The sequence below is a fragment of the Tribolium madens genome, unplaced genomic scaffold, assembly GCF_015345945.1.
Source record: "Tribolium madens isolate multiple individuals breed KSU strain unplaced genomic scaffold, Tmad_KSU_1.1 Scaffold_71;HRSCAF=194;Tcas5.2_LG6, whole genome shotgun sequence".
Classification (NCBI taxonomy): Eukaryota; Metazoa; Arthropoda; class Insecta; order Coleoptera; family Tenebrionidae; genus Tribolium; species Tribolium madens.
Window position 1 is genome coordinate 3,230,133 of NW_025401041.1, and position 19,880 is coordinate 3,250,012.

The 19,880-nt window shown below is 38.7% G+C and overlaps 6 protein-coding genes across 7 annotated transcripts in view; 2 read left to right on the plus strand and 4 right to left on the minus strand.

Moving 5' to 3' along the window:
• Nucleotides 1–19,880, plus strand: part of LOC123009062 (flotillin-2) — a 67,157-nt gene that overhangs the window by 40,316 nt on the left and 6,961 nt on the right. The gene's annotated exons all lie outside the window — the stretch shown is intronic.
• On the minus strand, nt 823–3,854 carry LOC123009057 (glucose dehydrogenase [FAD, quinone]). The gene is made up of 4 exons (XM_044405172.1): nt 3,720–3,854; nt 2,734–3,209; nt 2,427–2,687; nt 823–2,375 (listed from the first exon to the last, which is right to left on the minus strand). The coding sequence occupies exons 2-4, from the start codon at nt 2,893–2,895 to the stop codon at nt 921–923; spliced, it is 1,878 nt and encodes a 625-aa protein (XP_044261107.1). The 5' UTR covers nt 2,896–3,209; nt 3,720–3,854; the 3' UTR covers nt 823–920.
• On the minus strand, nt 5,135–9,195 carry LOC123009051 (glucose dehydrogenase [FAD, quinone]). Of its 2 annotated transcripts, none has more exons than XM_044405162.1 (3): nt 9,033–9,195; nt 6,852–7,233; nt 5,135–6,802 (listed from the first exon to the last, which is right to left on the minus strand). In XM_044405162.1, the coding sequence occupies exons 2-3, from the start codon at nt 7,196–7,198 to the stop codon at nt 5,203–5,205; spliced, it is 1,947 nt and encodes a 648-aa protein (XP_044261097.1). In that variant the 5' UTR covers nt 7,199–7,233; nt 9,033–9,195; the 3' UTR covers nt 5,135–5,202. The 2 variants fall into 2 exon arrangements, with proteins under 2 accessions (XP_044261097.1, XP_044261098.1); XM_044405163.1 differs by having other exon boundaries at nt 9,028–9,195.
• On the plus strand, nt 9,349–9,821 carry LOC123009070. The gene has a single exon (XM_044405189.1). It carries the CDS (start codon nt 9,412–9,414, stop codon nt 9,751–9,753), a length of 342 nt encoding a protein of 113 aa, XP_044261124.1. The 5' UTR covers nt 9,349–9,411; the 3' UTR covers nt 9,754–9,821.
• On the minus strand, nt 9,807–13,003 carry LOC123009061 (glucose dehydrogenase [FAD, quinone]-like). The gene is made up of 3 exons (XM_044405177.1): nt 12,846–13,003; nt 11,428–11,714; nt 9,807–11,378 (listed from the first exon to the last, which is right to left on the minus strand). The coding sequence occupies exons 2-3, from the start codon at nt 11,707–11,709 to the stop codon at nt 9,834–9,836; spliced, it is 1,827 nt and encodes a 608-aa protein (XP_044261112.1). The 5' UTR covers nt 11,710–11,714; nt 12,846–13,003; the 3' UTR covers nt 9,807–9,833.
• Nucleotides 13,873–19,009, minus strand: LOC123008646. The gene is made up of 8 exons (XM_044404571.1): nt 18,731–19,009; nt 17,962–18,165; nt 17,743–17,913; nt 16,205–17,695; nt 15,438–16,071; nt 14,494–15,391; nt 14,059–14,443; nt 13,873–14,012 (listed from the first exon to the last, which is right to left on the minus strand). Exons 2-8 carry the CDS (start codon nt 18,158–18,160, stop codon nt 13,918–13,920), a joined length of 3,873 nt encoding a protein of 1,290 aa, XP_044260506.1. The 5' UTR covers nt 18,161–18,165; nt 18,731–19,009; the 3' UTR covers nt 13,873–13,917.

Consider the following 19,880-nt stretch of genomic DNA (forward strand, 5'->3'; position numbering starts at 1 on the left):
CTTCAGCACGTTCCTCAAGACCCGAGAGAAAGTCTGGGGGCTGGAATTACGTAAAATGGGGGGTGAGTGGGGTCCTCCTGGAGAAAGTGTGAAGGAAGTCGGATGAGGAATCGACGGTGGCGCTGCTTTCACTGCAATTGTTTGCTCGACTAGAACCATTTATTGCGATTTTATGTCGGGGATTTTTTGCAAACAGGAGGAGTTATGGGGGAAAGCGTGTGTCAAAAATGACAAAAAAGAATATTTTTTTTTTAAGTTGTCTTTTTGGGGTTAATTAAACGGTTTTTCGAAAGAAAGATACTTTTGGCACCAAATTTGAGAAACTGTTTTTTTAGTATTGAAGCAGGTTATACTTTGATTTTTTTTAATTTCATGTCCAATAAAGTTACATTAAATTGGTATATTCACCAAGTTTAAATTTCACATTTTAGAGAAATATTTTCTTCCGGTTATCAATTAAATTAGTTTGTCATTTCAGTCACTTCACTTGATTAATTCACTTCCAATGTCCTTGATTTAGTTCTCATTAACTCACTACCCTACATTTGCTTAATTGATCTCGAAAGCAACTTCAAACAAGTGTTCACTCTCTAAATTATTAAAATTAAAATAAATGACCTTTCGAAAGACTCGTAACACAATTGTTGCAACTGAAATTTTATTATCTTGTATTGCACAATATTTAAACAGATTACTGAAATTGACTTTTTATGCAAGAGATTTTAGCACAATTGATGCCAATTAGTGTAGAGGTTTCGAATTGCATCAGAATAGGTTTTTTCACGCCAATTAAGTTGCCAAATTTATGAATAAAGAAATAAACCTGTTTTAAGTATAAAATTTTAATAAAAAAATAATTACAACAGTACAAATAAAATATTTACAAATTTTTTGACTAGTAATTTTTGACGATCAAATTCTTAAAGGATTCGGATACCCCAATCCTCCTTGATCATGTCCGACCCTTTTTCACCAATCATGATCGTTGGGGCATTTGTATTTCCGCTGACAATAGTCGGCATGATGGATGCATCGATCACTCGCAATCCCTTGACCCCATATACCCTTAATCGGGGGTCGACAACAGCGTCGGGGTCACTCGCCGGCCCCATTTTGGCCGTCGAAGTGGGATGATATATTGTAAAAGTGAAGTGACGCAAGGAACATTCCCAATACTCCTCTGAATCCCAGTCGTACTGACGACATTTAGGGAATGGGATTTTATGGGGTCGGGAATTGAACCGTTGGAAGGATTGAGTGTTTGAGACGTTTAGGGCAATCCTGATGCCTTCTGTAAGTGTCAAGATATCCTCTTTATGGGTGAAGTAATTGGGATTTATATCGGGGTAAATATTGGGGTCTTTTGATTTGAGACGTACCCAACCCGTGCTTTTGGGTCTGAGTAAAAGGGGTAGGATTGTCCAAGTTTCTGAATTTTTCAGGGGTTTATATACAGTGTTGTATACACTATCTCGCAATCCTGTGATTTTTTTCACTTGTTCTCCATCTGAATTTATACTGGAGGGGGCAAAATGGAATTGGATGTCGGGCCAAGACCCCGATTTTGGGGCATATTTCGTGTTAACGAACGCCAGTCCCTCCACACCCCCTAATGACGTCATTGGACCCCTTTCATTCACTATGTACTCCATGGCGACGGCAAAGGTCTGATAGCGAGTTTTGGTAAAAGTGATGGGGTCGTCTATCACAAAAGTAAGTCCTCCTAACCCGATATGATCTTGAAGGTTATAACCGACTTTAAGGTCGGACATAACCGGAATTTTGAACGATTCTAAATGGGATTTTTCGCCAACTCCTGATAACATGAGGATATGTGGGGTGCCAATGGCACCAGCTGAAAGTATGACTTCACGGCGTGCTCGCACGGTTTGGGGTCGGTTATTTCGGGTAAATTTGACCCCATATGCGGTTTTGGTTTTAGGGTCGATCATAACTTTGGTTACTTGGGAGTACATAGCTATGTGGAGGTTTTGACGAGATTTGACAGGGCGTAGGAAGGCTTTGGAGGTACTACAGCGGGAACCACGCCGAATGGTACCTTGGGATAGCATAAACCCGGTTTGTTTTTCTCCATTGAGGTCCCGGATTTCATATCCGAGTTCTCGGCCAGCTTGGAGGAACGCTATGGATAAGGGGGTCCTCCAGGGGGATTCTTGCACCGTGAGGTACCCTCCGGTATTGTGGTACTTTGTTCGGGCTAAATATGGGTTTCTGTTATCTTCAGATTTGAGGAAATATGGGAGTACTTCAGGATAAGACCATCCCGTGTTGCCCATAGCTGCCCATTGGTCATAATCGTGACGATTTCCCCTAATGTAGATCATGGCATTAAGGACACTTGAACCTCCAAGTACCTGGAAAGTTCGGAGTTAATATTTTGGGTCAAAAAGTCATAAATGTGGTACCTTCCCCCTTGGCCAGTTACAGCGGTCTCCAATCATGGCCAAACAATACGGGGAATCCCCCGGAGGGGAAGTTTGGTACATCCAATCGAATTGACTCATTTGTGTGTAGCCACTCAGGGCCGGAATATCCGAAATTTCATTTTCGTCTCCTCCCGCCTCCAAGAGGAGGACAGTCCAATTGGCAATTTCGGAAAGTCGGGAGGCCACAACCGCCCCCGCGGAGCCGCCCCCAACCACAATAAAATCATACTCAGGTCTGACCTAAAATCTTATTAGAAAATAGTCAAAGAAGTTTTCCGGAACTTACATGGCGGACATTAACCGGATGCGACTCCGGGTCTATGGAGACATATCGCATGAAAGCAAGTCCGGCGGCAAAAATGGGCACTAATCCAATTATGGCCAACGGATTTCCGGTCAAACTTCCGGCAAAATGGGCCACTTGTCCTATGGTCGCAAGCATAGACATCTCGACCCAATGGTCACATCCACATGCCCATATTGACCTCTTGGTTCAAAATTTTCGGAGTGTAATTCCGGAAATTGGTTTTCTTAGTTTGGAATTTGAGAATTTCGCGGTTTCCGCAAACGCAAGTCTTGATATGGAGGTTGTTTCTTAAATAGTCGTTCTGGGAGTGTTTCTCATTGGGAGTTGTGTTGTAGAAATTTTCGCGAGTTTTCTTCTCGCGATTGTGGTACTCGGTGAGATACTTTTCTTTGGTTTTGGCACCTTTGTGTTTTTTTGGAAATGGGTCAGGTTTTCCCATTTCCTTAGCTGGCAACCTGGGAAAATACAGTCATTAGTAGAGTTGCAACGATTGTGAAATTGTTATTTAAAATTGCAAAATAATTAGGACGGAATGAATGATTGTGGAGGATACTTTAGGATTCTGGTTAACGATTAATTCAATAAAGTATGTAATTTTTCATGTACCAAGGGCTTGGTTTTGAACCTTTCTCTTTAAGATTTATGTTAATTATTTCTTTATTACGAAATTAGGGTACTGGCAGTTACACTTGAAACAAATAAATAAATAATTAAATTAAACTTTAATTAAATGAATCATAATTTTTGGGAAATTCTGACCCGTGAATCTTTAAATCGCAAAGGCTTTCACTGTATACAATTTTCAAGTCATTTTAAAAGAAGAATGTAATAGTATTGCTTTCACTTCTTCATTTGCATCATTACAAATCTTCATAATGTTTACAACAATTTTCTTCTGTTTGAAGTACCATTTTAAAAGTAACGAAATATTTCAACATGTGGTCAAAATTGCCAAAAATTCTCACCTGATTTTCAAGAAATATCAAAATCGTCGCCATCTTGCTCCAAATTATCTAACTTAATTAGTAAAAACCCAGTCACTGCACCACACTGCACACGAAACAATACAAGAAATTCGGAACGTGCAAGGCAACGTATATCTGTGTTATGGATCCCAGCAATCGGCGAAATGTGCATGGGACATGGTCGGGTGAAATCGCCGTTCTTCGGTAGTACCATCGATAAAAATGAAAGCTCTGTTCTTATTTTTTACATGCTTTCTCGTTATCTAATTGTAATAGAAGCGACTCGAAGGAATTTGGCAGATGTCGATTACATAAACCGGAAGTGGTACCTAGCGGGGAAAGATTGAGTCGCTTGGAGAGCCTTGGGGGACGCTTATTTTTCCCAGATTTGGGATCTGGGCTTGATGGGAAGTGAGGAATTGAGTGACCACAAATACCACGAAGGTCAATGTACAATGTTAAGAAACTGGTACTTCCTTTCTCGGGCAAAAGAGTGAAAGTAATGAAATCCATTACGGATTCGAGATTTCCTAACGTAACATATTTCATTTGCATTGGATACTTTGTGGCAGGTTTTGGGAAAATTTCTATACGGAAAAAGTGGGACTTGTGGCTAAATGTCAGGTTAAAGGTGTAAGAGTTGCGTCATTGAGAGAAAAATGACGGAATTTGCCAACATTGCGTGCGGTTTTGTCCTTCCTGAAAGATTTTTTCCTTTCTGAAGAAATAAAAAAAATGTTTGTTTTACGGAAACAATTTTTCAACGTTTTTTTTTAAAGGTTAATAAAATTTAAATTTTGGAAAATTATTTTTTTGTATTATAAGTTTTTTTGGTAAGTTATGAAAGGCAATTTTTTCGAATTTGTACCATTAATTTAAAAAAATTTGTTCAGGTTTATTTTAATTTTTTTAATTTTTATGTTTTCTTATTAGGAAAGTATAGCATTTTTACTTTGAGATGCAGTTTTGCCATTTAAAAGAATTTCAAGAATTAAGGTCAAGTCAGGAGATAATTTAGCGACTCGTAGTTCAATCACGTCTGACACTAATCAGTTATATTTTTCAAAAATTTGTTTTTTTTTTTGCTTAAATTAATAAAATCCTCGTATTTTCTTTATTTCATCAATTAAATCGTGGTTAGAAACTTGTAAGTTGAAGCAGTCAATTAAAAAACGACAAAAACACCATACGTATGTAGAAATCGGCAATAAAATTTCAAAAAATTAAATCCACACGTGACACAGTTTTGTCATTGCTATTACAAGGAACCTAACTATGTCAATTAATTAGTGACAATAGAAATAATTGGAGGTACTTGGAGTGAAATTTGACTGTACATTTTTTAACGTACTTGAATTTCACTTTAATTCAAATCTAAAAAAGGTCTGTCACTTTCAACTTTCAAAAAAACCCAATTTCCAAACAAATATTTATTAGAAAAATAATATAATTTATTTAATAATCCTAGTGAGCAATGAAATGACTAAATACTCGTGATGTTAGGACACGTCGCTCCTAATCTCACATTATAAATCGCCCTTAAGTCCCTCCTCCTTCTCGTGGAGGGTTGTAACCAATAGTATTTGACTAAATCGGCCCCTTTTTCCCCTATCATGATCGTGGGCGCATTTATATTGCCATTCGTGACCGTGGGCATGATCGACGCGTCGATTACCCTTAACCCCGCCACTCCATACACCCTCAATTCAGGGTCAACAACGGCGTATGGGTCATTCGCCGGCCCCATTTTCGCAGTACACGAGTAATGATAAATCGAGAGGGTGTATTGCCTGACTGCACAATCCCAATACTCATCGGTGAAAAGTGGGAGGTGCTTGCAATTAGGGAGGGGCTTCGAGTAGTACCGCGTTCCGAATCGTTTCATCGATTCGGTTTGGGCGAATGCGACAGCGGCTTTTGCCCCCTCTCTCATCACCCAGACGTCGTGTAAGTCGGTGAGGTAGTTGGGTTGGAGGATGGGATAATCGAGGGGGTTTTTTGACCGGAGTTTAATCTCGCCACGGCTTTTAGGGCGGAGCAACATGGGGAAAACGGCGAAAGTGTCTTTGTAGTTGATTTCGGAAAAGTACTCCTTATAGAATTCGTCTGTAAGGCCATGGGCGTGTTTGACTTGAGTACCACCATCGGCAGGGGTCGAGGTACTCGTGATCATGAATTCGATATCTGGCCAATCGTCGCTTTGATTGGTGTATTTTGTGGGGATGAAACCTACAGCCTCCAATCCGATACTGGAGGTCAAAGGGCCGTCCTCTTTTATGGCGTACCGAAGGGCGGTGTTGAGGTTAACTAATCGGTTTACAAGCAAACTAACTGGAGGGTCAATCAAAAAGGTTAATCCTCCCACTGCGATGTGGTCTTGGAGGTTTTGCCCAACTCCGGGTGAGTCATGGATGACTCGAATTCCTTTTTCTTGGAGATGTTCAGCTGGTCCAACTCCACTTAACATTAACAATTGGGGCGAGTTGATTGCACCGGCCGATAAAATCACTTCCTTTCGTGCTAGAACGACTTGTTTTTTCCCATTTTTGATGAATTCGACTCCGTAGGCTCGTCGTGACTCTGGATCGATCAAAACTTTAGTCACATGGGACCATAGTGAGATATGGAGGTTTTTCCGGAGTCTTATGGGCCGAAGAAAAGCCTTGGAGGTACTACATCTAGTACCACGTCTCATAGTGAATTGGAAAAAGGCAAAACCGGTTTGTTTTTCACCATTGATGTCCCGAATGTCATAACCCATTTCCTGACCGGCTTGGAGGAACGCAACACCCAATGGGGTCGAGTATGGGTTATCTTGGACCGTCTGGTACCCACCAGTCGCATGGTACTTGGTCCGGGCCAAATACGGGTTTCTCTGGTCTTGAGATTTGAGGAAGTATGGGAGGATTTCTTCATAGGACCATCCTGGGTTACCTTGCCGCACCCAATGGTCAAAATCTCGGCGATTACCACGGACGTATAGCATGGTATTGAGGACACTTGACCCTCCTAAGACTTTACCACGAGTCCAGGATGATCTATTTTCTATCATAGCTTGACAAGCTTCAGTTTGTGGCTCAGTCCTATAAAAAAAAATAGTAATTTTGTGTCTAATTAGTTGGTGGTTCTTACTTGTAGCCCCAGTCCAGTTTACTTTTGTGTAAATAAAGACTCAGGACTGGTACATCGGAAATTTCGGTTTCATGTCCTCCCGCTTCAAGTAGGAGGACTTTCCAGCTGGGGATTTCTGTTAAACGGTTGGCAACAACTGATCCGGCAGAGCCGCCCCCGACTACGACGAAATCATACTCTTTATCGACTACTTTTCGATCAACTGGCCGATTTTCGGGATCGAATTGGTCATAATGGAAATAAGCTAAAGCAGCGAGTAGAAATGGCAATATGGCGACTTTTCCGGCACCGATGATTCCAACGCCGGCTTTAATCGATGCCAAAACAGTGGGTAAGATGATGGCCATTATTGGTGCGACTGCTTCAGGGCCATTCCTTCAGTCTGAAATTGAAAATGAAGTAATTTGGGTTACGTTCACTTCGATTGTTGGTAATTTGGGATTTTTCAGCCTGAAATATGGTGATTGCTGCACCTGTTTACATTTTTGACTGGGGAGGAGAAAGTAAACCGAATTTTGCGTATTATATAAGCTTGTTCGACCAGAACGCGTTTATGGATTTTGTTACAATACATTTGAGATGGGTGCCCAATTTCAGGGGGATTTTGTCATGATTTTAATGATTTGCGGAAAGGAAATTTCGGTGATGTCATGGCGAGTTTTTTCAAGGCTCCCATTTCTCTCAAATCTCTAAAATTGCGTAAGGATGAAAGTGAAGTGAGTACGTGATTTCGGACTCATATCTTCATAAATGAATCAAAAATGGTGACATTCAAAAATTGATTCTTGAAATCTGTAACAATTATGACATTATTATGCTTTCAAGTGGAAAGTATTTTCGTAATGAGACGAGTGTTATATGTATTTTATAATTATATGTTATATAAGATTTTTGTGAGTTACGTGAAAGATTGCAGATCGACTTAATTAAATAAACGTTGCATCGAAATTTGGCATTTTGATCAAGTTTATTGGCACCTTTTGGTCGCTTTTTCTTTTGCGTATATTCAACTTTAACGCTTTTATGAACAAGATTATTAAGTTCTAAACGTGCTTTTACTGAAGAGAAACGAATTTATGAATGACAACTACACGAATTCCTTAACGCATTCACTTAATCGTAAAAAATAAACTGAAAAATAAAAAGCGTGAGGTACGAATATTGAAATTGATTAATTCTAATGCATAATTTCATTTTCAAAAAATTAATTCTTTTTTACGAAATAGATTTTCTGTCTTACTCAACTAGGGCGAAACTTGTTTAGAACCGGTGCCCAGAAAATTCATAAATTTAGATTAGTAGAGCATTTTTACTTACAACACAGTTTGATTTGGTAAATATGCAAACAAAATAAAAATTAAACATTTGTAAGAACTCAAAATTTTGTAATAAAGTATAAGTATAAAAAAACTACAAAATAAAATACATAGGTACTATTTAGAAGAATTTATTTAATTAATTTAATTAAATTTTATGGTTGGAAACGATTTTTTGCTTTATCATGTACTGTTATTTTTAACGTTTGTTGATTTTTACAAGATTTACCAATGCAAAAAAAATGGAATAGACTTAGTGAGTATTGTAATAGTTTTTTTAGTACTCAAGCATGTGCCACAATAAAATTTTAAAATTTTTATTTGTATTTCAAAAGTTGAGTAAAAAATATAGCATTTTTGTTTTTTGACAATTGAAACAAGAATTTTTTATTTAAAAATAAATATATTTACTAGAAGCTTGTTTTTTCAAAATATTGTGTAGTGACACCGATTTTTTTCTTTTAGAAAATGACGAAAATTTTTTAGGGATATAAACAAATAGTTTTTTGAAATTGTACTTTTTACAAACATAATTTTTTTGTGTTGTACGTTTATTTATTATAAACAACAAATTAATTTGTTTTTCTTATTTTATTTAAATATCGCGTAAATTATCGAGAATCGCTTTCTTCCGGTCAATCGGCGTTAATTTCAGGAAGTTCGCTCATAATTTACATTTTCCAGAAGTGATTACCAGGTAAAAGCGCAATTTTCCGAAAAATGGTATTTCTTGACTTCCTCGTACAATGAAAGAAAAATTTCCACAATAGTGTTACGAAATTTGGAAAGCCTCCTTTCAATATAATAGTAAAATAATGTAATAATATTTACAAACATGTTCGACACACTTTGACAAATACCTCACCATTCCAATCCGTTTAAAAAATTTTCGTGTAAATCCATTTGTGAAAAAAGTGGCACGTGTGTAAATAGATCGTCTTAAGTCACTACTATAAGGTCTCGAGCACTACTGAATCGCCAACATTGACCAGTGAAAGTTCAGATAATGTTTCTTGACACTCGCTTACATTTACTCGAAGAATTCAGAAGTTCAGCGATGTATAAGTAAAACCCTCGTAAGTGGGGATTTAGCAAAAGAGCAATTTTTCATCTAATTGTATGGTAATTTAGTTAATGGTCGTGTCATCCTAATGGCCACCTTAGATAACCAAAGTTTCTAAATAAAGTTTCCTAGTGACCGAGTTATTTACTGTCAGTGTCATTAAGCCAAAATTTTCGTCAGGATGGGTTGGCCGAAAGAAGCCTCAAATAACGGGGAAAATAGCGCAGAATCGGCGAGAAAAAGTCGCGCGAGAAGTATACCCAAAGCGCTAATCGCCGATTTGAAGGACAACAAAGTGGTTACATGCAAGAACCCCTTCTTGAATTTTTTGATGGAGTTCAAGAAGATTACCCCCTCGATCAAGATGAGTGGAGCCCAGTTGGCCAAAATCGGGGGGCAGATTTGGAGAGACATGTCTGAGAAACAGAAGAGCCAATTTCAAATTGTGGAGGCAAGGAGACGGCGCAAAGGGAGAAAGAGGAGACGCAGAGGAAGGAAACGTAGTGTATCCCCGAGGAGATGAAGGGAATCGTCTCAAAAATGTGTCTTTTGTATTTTTTGGGTAAATAAATACGATTTTGGGTATTGCAATCAATTTATTTCTTATAACTCGTCATGGTTACCCCCCCAATCCTCCGAAATCATCATCCCTCCCTTTAACCCAATCATTAAACTCGGGGCATTGGTATTCCCGCTGATAATCAAAGGCATAATTGAGGCATCAATCACCCTCAAACCGTCAATCCCGTGCACCCTCAATCTGGAGTCAAGCACGGCTCCTGGGTCGCTCCTTGGACCCATTTTACACGTTCCCACGGGATGGTATACCGTTGACGTAAGCCATCTAATGGCACATCTCCAGTAATCATCTGACTTAAACTCGAATTTTTGACAATTTTTCAATTTATAATCAATCAATTTTGGTTGAAACTTTGCAAAGGGCTCACTTTCGATTTGTTTCAACCCGAATTTGATCCCTTCGAGTAAAATTTCAACGTCTTGGGGGTCGTCCAAGTAGTTGGCGAAAATCAAGGGTTTGTCATGTGGATTTTTGGATTTCAAAAGGATTTTTCCGCGTGATTTTGGATTGAGAAGAGTTGGGGCTATTTTGAACATTGGGGATTTTTGATTGGTTTCTAATTCGATTGAGGCCACTTCCGGGCCAAGTCCCATGACTCTTAAAGTTTCCGGAAGAAGGTAGTTGTCTCCTTTAATAAATAAAATGTGGTGGAATTGTAAATTGGGATAATCGGAATCGTTTCGAGAATTCACAAAACCGACCAAGTTGGTAATCCCAATTTGACCCACGGCTCCCTCATTATACATGAAATATTTGTAAATGTCATCAATTACGTTAGTTTTGACTTGTGCGACTTTCTCGTCAACTGCTACAAGTAAACCAAGGTAAAAAATATGGTCTTGTAGGTTTTCTCCGACTTGTAGGTCCTCGATTGGTTCAATTCCCAAGTCTTGTAGGTGTTTTTTCGGTCCTATGCCACTCAACATCAAAATTTTGGGACTATTTATAGCCCCTGCTGACAAAATCACCTCTTTACGCGCCTTGATTGTGATTTGTTTGCCTCCAATGTTGATTACAACTCCTTCAGTTTTTTTCCCGTTGAGCAAAATTTTTTCTACAGTAGAGTCCAAAGCCACGACTAGATTTTCCCTGTCTTTGGCTTGTCCCAGGAAAATTTTGCCCGCATTAGCCCTGATTCCCTTCTCGACGGTTTGTAAGGCTTCAAAGTAGCCGAAATTAGCCTCTTGTTGGGTGGTGGGGGTTCCCAGGACCCGAGCCGAGGCCTTAAGGGCTTCACCCACGGGTTCGTTGGATTGGTACACATTCAATGGGACATAACCACCTCGTCCATACCCATCAAACCCATCAACATTTTCTAGGATTTTGTAGTATTTCATAACTGAATTGTAGTCCCAGCCTTCGTTCCCTAGCTCCGCCCACTTGTCATAATCTCGTTTGTTTCCTCGGATGTACAGATTGGCATTGATTGCACTGCTGCCACCCAAACATTTTCCTCTAGGCCAACGACATTTCCTCTCGATGAACCCTTGACAGGAATTTTGATTGGGTTCGGTTGTGTATTGCCAATCACTTTCCGTTCCTTGAAGGCTGAATAGTAGGCTGGGTATCTGGGTTAGAAATCAAGTTAGTTGCGTGGTTTGCTTTTGTTTTACTTACTTCACTATCGGGTGTCGGAAGATTTCCGGATTCGAGGACTAGGATTTTCCAGTTTCGATTCTGGGACAGTTGATTGGTGACCACCGATCCGGAAGTTCCGGAACCGACGATTATAAAATCGAATTCGTCGTTGTCGGAGAGGGTGGAAGCGCGGTTTGGAGGATAATTGGAGGGTGAACTGATGCGGCATTTGGAGGCGAGGAGGGTGTTGATGAGGGTGAGAAAGAGGTGGGCGGAGACGCCCGAAGTTGAGGAGGGGCATGGGTCGATGGCGTGGTCCATTGTTTCTGGAAATTATCAACGTGTGAATTAAAAAATCTTGTTTGGGGAGAGTTGTGAAACGGAAAAGTAACATATTCTTCGGTAATTAAATTGTTGACTTAAAAAGAGGTTACGCTATTACGGTAATAAGGCACTTTTTATCCATTTTGAGTAATAACCACACCAATTACTCAAGTTGGAAAAACATTTGATTGGCGGCCTTCGGACGAGAAAATATATTGTTGTACAACCGATAATGCAATTTTTTTCTGTTATTTATAAGTTTATAACTAATCATTGAAATATTTACGTATTTAAATTGCGTCGTTTTTGTACAATTTTTGGTTTTATTTTTAAAATGTTGAGGTAAAATTACATAACTTGGATGTTTTTATTTAGATTCATTAAAATCAATTATAAAATATGTAATATGTGACATGAAGAAATACAAAATATGTATTATTTATACGATACCCTTTACCTACATTTCAAAAATTACTCGTTTCAGCTTCGATTAACAATTTCGAAAAAATATTAAATATGTGTGATATCTGCAATTAGAATAAATTTCTGTTCCAAATTGCTGTGCAAAGTCAAGGTAAAATGAGTCGAAAAATTTATTTAAAAAAAATGTTTTTTTCTTTTTTTCTTGTTCCCAAAGATTATCAAAGCTCAAATCTTTTTTGCACTTTTTCTTAACAAAAATTAGAATTAAAAAAGAAGAGGAATTTATTTTTGTCTGGTTTTAACCACTACGTTAAAAAAGAAGGAAAAAATAAAATAAATTTGTGTTTAAAATTACGCTAAGTTAGTTTGAATGTGTGCCTTAACGGCCTTTCAAGTTAAAAATTTGTTACTTTTCATTTGTAGATCACAATTTAATTTTGTTGCGAAATTGCTATTTTATTTTATCTATTTTCTAATTCATTCAAGAACAATTAGACACGATCAAGTTTCTCTCTGGTAAATTTCTTCGATAATATTGTATCTGCAATTATGACATACTTATTTACAATGCAAATTTAACTCATTATACAATTTTCACGTATCGTGTGTTATCACATATTATTATTAGTGTTTTGACATTTCTTAGCATTTCAAAAATACTAATTTGTTTTAAATATGTTTTCCGATTTTTGTAACAATGAGTTATTTACCTGCTTCAAATAAATAAATTTCAAAGAAGATCCGACAGTCTACATCACCAACATCACAGATACGTTTAAGACTTCTTGCCACAAACCAGTTTTATTAAACCGTAAAATCGTCTCAGTAACGGTGTGTCTGAACCATGAAGAATGTAAGACTAGAATAAAAATAGTTGGACGATTAATGCAAAATCATGGTCATTAACAAACAAAATTCGTTATCATAAAACGTAGTAAGCTAAAATAAAATGATAGTATAAGGATGATGATTAAGTTGTTTTAACAACTAGAGTCGAACTGTTGACTATACAGGGTGCGCCAGAACTCGCTCCCCTGAGAAAAATGCCATTTAAGGTAAGAAACATGGAAAAAATGTTAAAAAAATTCTATCTATAAAAATTTCGAAGGTATGAAAGTTTAAAATTTATTAATAATTTTCCAAGTTTTTTGGAAAATTATTTGAATTTTGCTACAGGCTACTAGAAGAGGAAACAAGGAAGCTGTGTCCTAAATTGTAACTCTGTTTAATGTTATTTGTGGCTTTTATTGGCAAAATTTTTGTACTTTCACTAAATAATTATAAAAAAAAACATACCGTGCGATCAAAATAAAAATAAATTAGAGTAGGCGGTGAAGTCCTTCAGATGGCAATCCTGATTTTTGTCAGCGGAAACTTTGACAAGTTTGCGTTTTATTCCTTTTGAGTGAAATAATGTTCACTTTAGAGCAGAAAATTTTTATTACTGTACAAGACGAAAACGGTGAATGGTCATTTTAACTTTCAGTTTGTGTGGAAATTTTCCAATCCAGATTCCCAGCCAATGTGTTGCCAACTGTAGAATTTAATCGACGCCTACTCTAATTTATTTTTTATTTGATGGCACGGTACAATCTGTATCATTAAATAGATATAAAAAAATCAAAAAATAAATGTCAATTTTTTTTATGTTCCTGGTATCTTATGTTACTTGAAATTTTTCTTTGAGAGCCAAGTTCTGACACACTCTGTATAAGGATTGCAGTAAAACAAATTATTCTTATCCTTCTATTATTTTATTTTTAAAAAAGAAAACAAGTTTTTCTACCAATAATCCAAATCTTGTACTTTGGGCGTCTTCTCCATCACCCTTTCAAACCCAAATTGGGGATCCTCAAATCCTACAACATATTCTTCCCCTAAAACAAATAATTCAGTTTTTGTCGCCTCAAAACTCCCTCAAACCTTGTTCCTGTTCCTCAAAAGCGGCCCAATCCTCCTTGATCATATCAGCCGCTTTTTCTGCGATCATAATAATAGGTGCATTGGTGTTTCCATTCACAATATACGGCATAATTGACCCATCAACCACCCGTAAATTATTGACACCATAAACGCGAAGTCTGGGATCAACTACGGCCATGGTATCGTTGGGTGGACCCATTTTGGCCGTCCCAACGGGGTGGTATATGGTCAAAGTGTAATGACTGGCTTGGCAAGCCCAGTACTCATCTGAGAGAAATGGTAGATGGTGGCAACCGGGGATTTTGAAATGGTTGAAAGTGGTTTTGTATTGGGACATGGTTGGGGTTTTTGTTGATAGGTCGTAGGCGATTTTTGCACCTTCAATCTGCAATAGACATAATTAAAAAAATGAATTTTATTAATTTTTGAGATTACCAAAACTTTCATGTCCTGGGGATCGTCAAAATAATTGGGGTCGATGACCACGTGACTATTGATATTGGTATCTTTGAGAAATAGGCGGCCACGACTTTTCGGCCTTAGTAATAAAATAATGACATTGAAAGCGTCCTTGTAGAGGACTTCTTCGTAAACAGCGGAATAGAACTCATCGGTGAGACCTGCAGCTTTTTTCCCGAAAAGCCCCCCATCGGTATTATCAGCGTAGGCTGTGACAAAATACTGAATGTCTGGCCAATCATCGTCTTGGTCTTCATATTTGGTTTTCACAAATCCCATTAACTCACATTCGGGTAACCAATAAACCGGTCCTTGTCTCTTTTGGGCGAAATCATTAATAGTTTCGGGAGAAAAAACTTTGGGGAGGATAAACCCGCAAGTTTTATTTCGGTACTCTGATGGTGGTTCAAAAAGGAACGTAACACCGCCCATGGCGACGTGATCTTGTAAGTTGGAGCCGACTCCTGGTGAGTCTACGAATGTTTCAATTCCGATTTCTTCCAAATGGGCTTGGGGCCCGACTCCTGAGAGCATTAGCAATTGGGGGGATTGGAGTGCACCAGCACTTAGAATTGTCTCCCGGTCAGAATAGATAGTTCTTCGGGCCCCAAATTTGTTAAAAGTGACTCCACGTGCTTGCTTTGTGACTTCATCGATGATGATTTTCTCCACGAGGGAGTGGAGGCTGATGTGGAGGTTGGGGCGTTTGGAGACTGGTCGGAGGAAACCTTTGGCGGTACTGCAACGAAGACCATCCTTGAGAGTACCATGGGCTAGAGTGAAACCGGTTTGGTACTCTCCATTTATGTCTCTAATGTCGTAGCCGAATTCTTGAACGGCTTGGAGGAACCAATCGGCGATTGGGGAGTGGTACCTAAGGGAAAATTTAGAGTATTTCTACACATACGGTAATAACTCACTTGAAGTGTTCTACAGAGAGGTACCCGCCGGTACCATGATAGTAATCGTCTTGGTACCCCTCAATTTTCATATCTTCCGATTTTTTGAAATATGGGAGTACCTCGTCGTAGCTCCAACCCGGATTTCCCTCCATTTCCCATCTGTCATAATCTCGTTTATTCCCCCGGACATACAACATGGCATTAAGGACACTACTCCCCCCTAGGACTTTCCCTCTAGGCCAGTTGCACTGCCCCTTTGTCATTGCCTTACAGTACTTCTCTCCCGGTTGTGTCTTAAACTGCCAATCGAACGGTGACAATTGAAGAGTAGGAAATAACAAAGGAAGATCGGTCAATGAAATTTCATCAGGACCGGCTTCCAAAAGTAGTATTTCCCACTCTGGATTTTCACTTAAACGATTCGCAAGCACCGCACCGGCACTACCCCCGCCAACTATGATAAAATCGTACGATGGCTGAATCTGGTACATGGGTACGTCATGGACACGGTGCTCCCGGTCGAGAATATCCGGTCGATGGGTCATGGTTGAGGAATGAAGGTATAGGAGGAAACCCAGACCTGGCCCAAGAGTCAAGGCCATTCGGGTGATGGAAAAAAGGTTCATTTGGGCATGGGACGACATTTTGCCGGCTTTCACACTACAACTGAGTGTCTTGACATCAAGAGTGCCGCGTTTGCAGAAATTCAACGCCTACTGAATACCAGGAAAATAAAACTACTTGTAGTAATAATAATTTATTAAAATATCACAATTATTATCGGCCATAACGAGCCGTTTTTATCCAAAATTCTTTTATTAAATCCGACCCTTTTTCCCCTATCATAATAGCAGGGGCGTTAGTATTACCGCTTACTAGATTCGGCATTATTGAAGCATCGATGACCCTTAGACCCTTTATTCCGTAAACCCTCAATTGTGGGTCTACGACGGCTTCCTGGTCCCAATAAGGGCCCATTTTGCATGTCCCAACGGGATGGTAAATTGTAACAGTGTATAGTCGAATCATACACTCGTAAAACTCATCCGAATAGTCTTTGTACCCGGAACAATCCGGGAATTTGTGGAGGGTACTTTTGTAATACTGGAAAGCTGGCGTTTTGCTTAAAGCCACACTGAGTTTTGCTCCTTCGATCAAAGTTTTCATATCGAAATCATCTTTAAAGTAGTTGGGGTAGATTAAGGGGTAGTCTAAGGGGTTTTTACTTCGTAATTTAATGACACCACGTGATTTGGGTCTCAGGAGCATAGGGATGACACTCCACGCATCCTTATCGGCTATAGGGCCAAAAACCCGTTCATAGAATGTGTCAGTGAGACCATGGGCTTTTCTGAGTTGGGTACCACCATCGGAATGGGTCGATCCTGAGATAAAATGTAACTCAATATCGGGAAAATCATCAGAAGCGTTGACATATTTTGTATTAACGAAAGCCAATCCTTCCACCCCTCCCATGATGGTCAAAGGCCCTCCTCCAAATATGGCGTATTGCATCAGCGAACTAACCGAATACAACCGATTGAGGAGAATCGAGTGTGGCCGATTGATCAAAAATGTCAATCCTCCTAGCCCCACATGATCCTGTAAGTTATGCCCAACCCTCAAATCCTGGATAACTGGGATTTTAAGTCGTTCCAAATCCTCCTTAGGGCCAATCCCTGATAACATGAGCAATTGGGGCGAATTGACCGCGCCGGCTGACAGTACCACCTCTTTAGTGGCCCTAATCCGGTACAACTTTTTATCCCTTACAAACTCAACCCCGAAGGCCACTTTACTAGTAGGGTCCACCATAACCTTGGTCACATGGGCATGCATCGCAACGTGGAGGTTCTTCCGGAGTCGTACCGGACGTAAAAATGCTTTTCCGGTCGAACAACGCGAACCTCTCCGAGTGGTACCTTGCGCCATCATGAACCCGGATTGGTACTCGCCGTTTATGTCCCGGTTTTCGTACCCGAGTTGGCGGCCACCTTCCACGAAAGCTGCAACGAGGGGTGTGTGATAAGGGGCTTCGGACACTGTCAAGTACCCTCCCGTTGAGTGGTAGGGGGTCTTGGACAAATAGGGATTTTGGTTGTCTTCGGATTTTTTAAAGTAGTAGAGGGCGTCCTGGCTTCCCCAACCTGGGTTCCCCAGGGATTCCCAAATGTCGTAATCCTTTTTGTTTCCCCGGAGGTACAACATGTAATTGAGGACTGATGAGCCACCTATGACTTTGCCTCGGGGCCAATTACACCGCCCCTTTTTCATAGCTAAAATTTTTTTTAAGTGTGGAATTTAGAGTCGGTTTTTTTCTTACCAAGACATGCTTGTCCTTGAGGCTCACTTTTGTACTTCCAGTCGATTTGCGATAGTTGTAAATAGGCGGCCATGAGGGGTACGTCCGAAATTTCCATTTCGTCGCCCCCCGCCTCCAAAAGTAGCACATTCCACTGTTCTATTTCACTTAACCGATTTGCCACAACCGCCCCTATAATTTTTTTTTTATTATGTTTTACATAAATTATCGAAAAATTACCTGCTGATCCCGCCCCAACTACTATAAAGTCATAACGTTCCAATAATTCATCAGTTGATACATCTATTGGTCTTGACTCGGGGTCAAGAAGGTCGTACTGGAAATAAGCTATAGCTGCTGCTAAAGCTGGGATAAAAACTGCTAAATTGGAAGCTGCCGTAGCTCCTAAGCCCAGTAATGGGGCTGTAAGGGTACTCATAATTCCTGAAAAAATAAAATAAAATTATTTAAATAAAAGCAAAATGCGAGGAGGTACCGATAAGTGTCATTTTTGTCGGTGTCGAGTATACTGATCGGAAAATCCGAAAATGAAAATACGAAATAGTGAACGAGAAAGTGACTTACTCAATAAATTCGTTTGTTGAATTTTAAATGTCTAGGGCGGTACGTCATCAAATTGTTTCAATGAGAGAAGGGAGAGTTTTGTCACAATAGACATTTTTATGTAATTTGGAGTACATGAAGTACTTTCACTTTTCCGAAAATTTGTAGTGGAAATTTTTATTTTTTTTAAGTTCCCTTGTGTGAATACTTTTCATTTTTATGAGTATTTTCTTTCTAGTAGCACAAAAAATGTTTTGTATGTTTATTTGCCAAAAAATTGCGAAACTGCAAGTTTTTAAAATTTGTCTAGTATTATTTTGAGTTTTATTAAATGAATTCTTCTGACTTAAATTCTATTCTTATTGTATCATGAATTCTATGGATTTTTTTTAACTTCTTGTCGGCCTTCTAAGTGCCCTTTTAACTACAACTTGCAAATACTTACCACTCCTTTGTAAATTCCCTTTTTTTCTTCACTTCACTAAAAAATTTTCAACCACCCATAATAAAGATGCACGAACTTATCTGTACCATCATCTCACGCGCTCCCCTTGAACTTGTACCATCGAACTATTCAGTCCTAATTTTCCTCTCATGTCTTCGTGTGACTGAATTTCACGTTAACGGAATTTCTTCCAATCGCTCAAATGTTTCTTCATCGTTGAGCAAATCGTGTGTTGAAATTGACTCGATTTGGTCACTTTCTTACCATTTATATGGTAAGTGTAACGGGAATATGATGTAGCGCAATGTGGAACGTTGTGAATTTCTTCGCGTCGGTTGTGTGGCTCTTGGGTTGATGGTAAGAGATGGGTGATGGTGATTCGAGGGAAAGATGAGCGTGATTTTCATTCAGATGTTGATGGGTGTACGTGAGACGGCGAACGTAGCGTGAAGAAAGGGGTTTGGAATTAATTGAGTTTTTTGGGTGAACACAGTTCTAGAAATTTCGATTTCAGGTTTCTCCTTTTGGACACTTTTCAGGGAAATCATTCAGATTTTGCTTTACATTATTTTTTTATTGACCTATTTTGACACAGGTTTTGGATTTATTACTATGGATTTATTATTATGAAGCACAAGTGTCCACACGTTCAGAATCATTTTTTATTTGTTTTTTTTTATTTTATTTCTTGAACTCTGGAAAATCATTACTTTCGAAACCATTTTTCATAGTTAACGTTATACTTGTTTATGAATGTTTTTTTTTTTTAATTATTTTACAGTATGTCCCCGGATTGTGTTTACAAGAGGAATTTTTTTATCTTTGATTTTACCCCAAAACTGCAAAAAAAACATTTTTTGCTTTACCTGAAACGAGCAAATCTGTAATTAAAACTTCATTAGTCTGATTCATTGAAACGAGAAGTTAATTTTTCTCTTGATTTTGGATTTAAAATAATTTTTCTCTGCTTTTTAAATCCCATCACATTAGCGGTTTTATCTTTTTGACAATGATGTCACTTTCACAAATGAGTTTACACAAGTTAAATAACAAAAATGTTTGTGAAAAACATAATTTTAATAAATGGCAACTCAGAGAAACAGTTTTAAGATAAGAAACAAAGTTATTTTTAACAAGAACTATCATTATT

Excerpts from the sequence above, each read along its gene's own strand:
- LOC123009057 (XM_044405172.1), bottom strand. The coding sequence starts at position 2,895 with ATGTCTATGCTTGCGACCATAGGACAAGTGGCCCATTTTGCCGGAAGT. Across the intron at positions 2,688-2,733 it reads ATCCGGTTAATGTCCGCCAT|GTCAGACCTGAGTATGATTT; the intron begins GTAAGTTCCGGA and ends ATAAGATTTTAG. Across the intron at positions 2,376-2,426 it reads GTAACTGGCCAAGGGGGAAG|GTACTTGGAGGTTCAAGTGT; the intron begins GTACCACATTTA and ends CGAACTTTCCAG.
- LOC123009051 (XM_044405162.1), bottom strand. The coding sequence starts at position 7,198 with ATGGCCATCATCTTACCCACTGTTTTGGCATCGATTAAAGCCGGCGTT. Across the intron at positions 6,803-6,851 it reads AAACTGGACTGGGGCTACAA|GACTGAGCCACAAACTGAAG; the intron begins GTAAGAACCACC and ends TTTTTTTTATAG.
- LOC123009070 (XM_044405189.1), top strand. The coding sequence starts at position 9,412 with ATGGGTTGGCCGAAAGAAGCCTCAAATAACGGGGAAAATAGCGCAGAA.
- LOC123009061 (XM_044405177.1), bottom strand. The coding sequence starts at position 11,709 with ATGGACCACGCCATCGACCCATGCCCCTCCTCAACTTCGGGCGTCTCC. Across the intron at positions 11,379-11,427 it reads TTCCGACACCCGATAGTGAA|ATACCCAGCCTACTATTCAG; the intron begins GTAAGTAAAACA and ends TTTCTAACCCAG.
- LOC123008646 (XM_044404571.1), bottom strand. The coding sequence starts at position 18,160 with ATGAGTACCCTTACAGCCCCATTACTGGGCTTAGGAGCTACGGCAGCT. Across the intron at positions 17,696-17,742 it reads TCAAGGACAAGCATGTCTTG|CTATGAAAAAGGGGCGGTGT; the intron begins GTAAGAAAAAAA and ends AAAAAATTTTAG. Across the intron at positions 14,013-14,058 it reads TTTTGAGGAACAGGAACAAG|GGGAAGAATATGTTGTAGGA; the intron begins GTTTGAGGGAGT and ends TATTTGTTTTAG.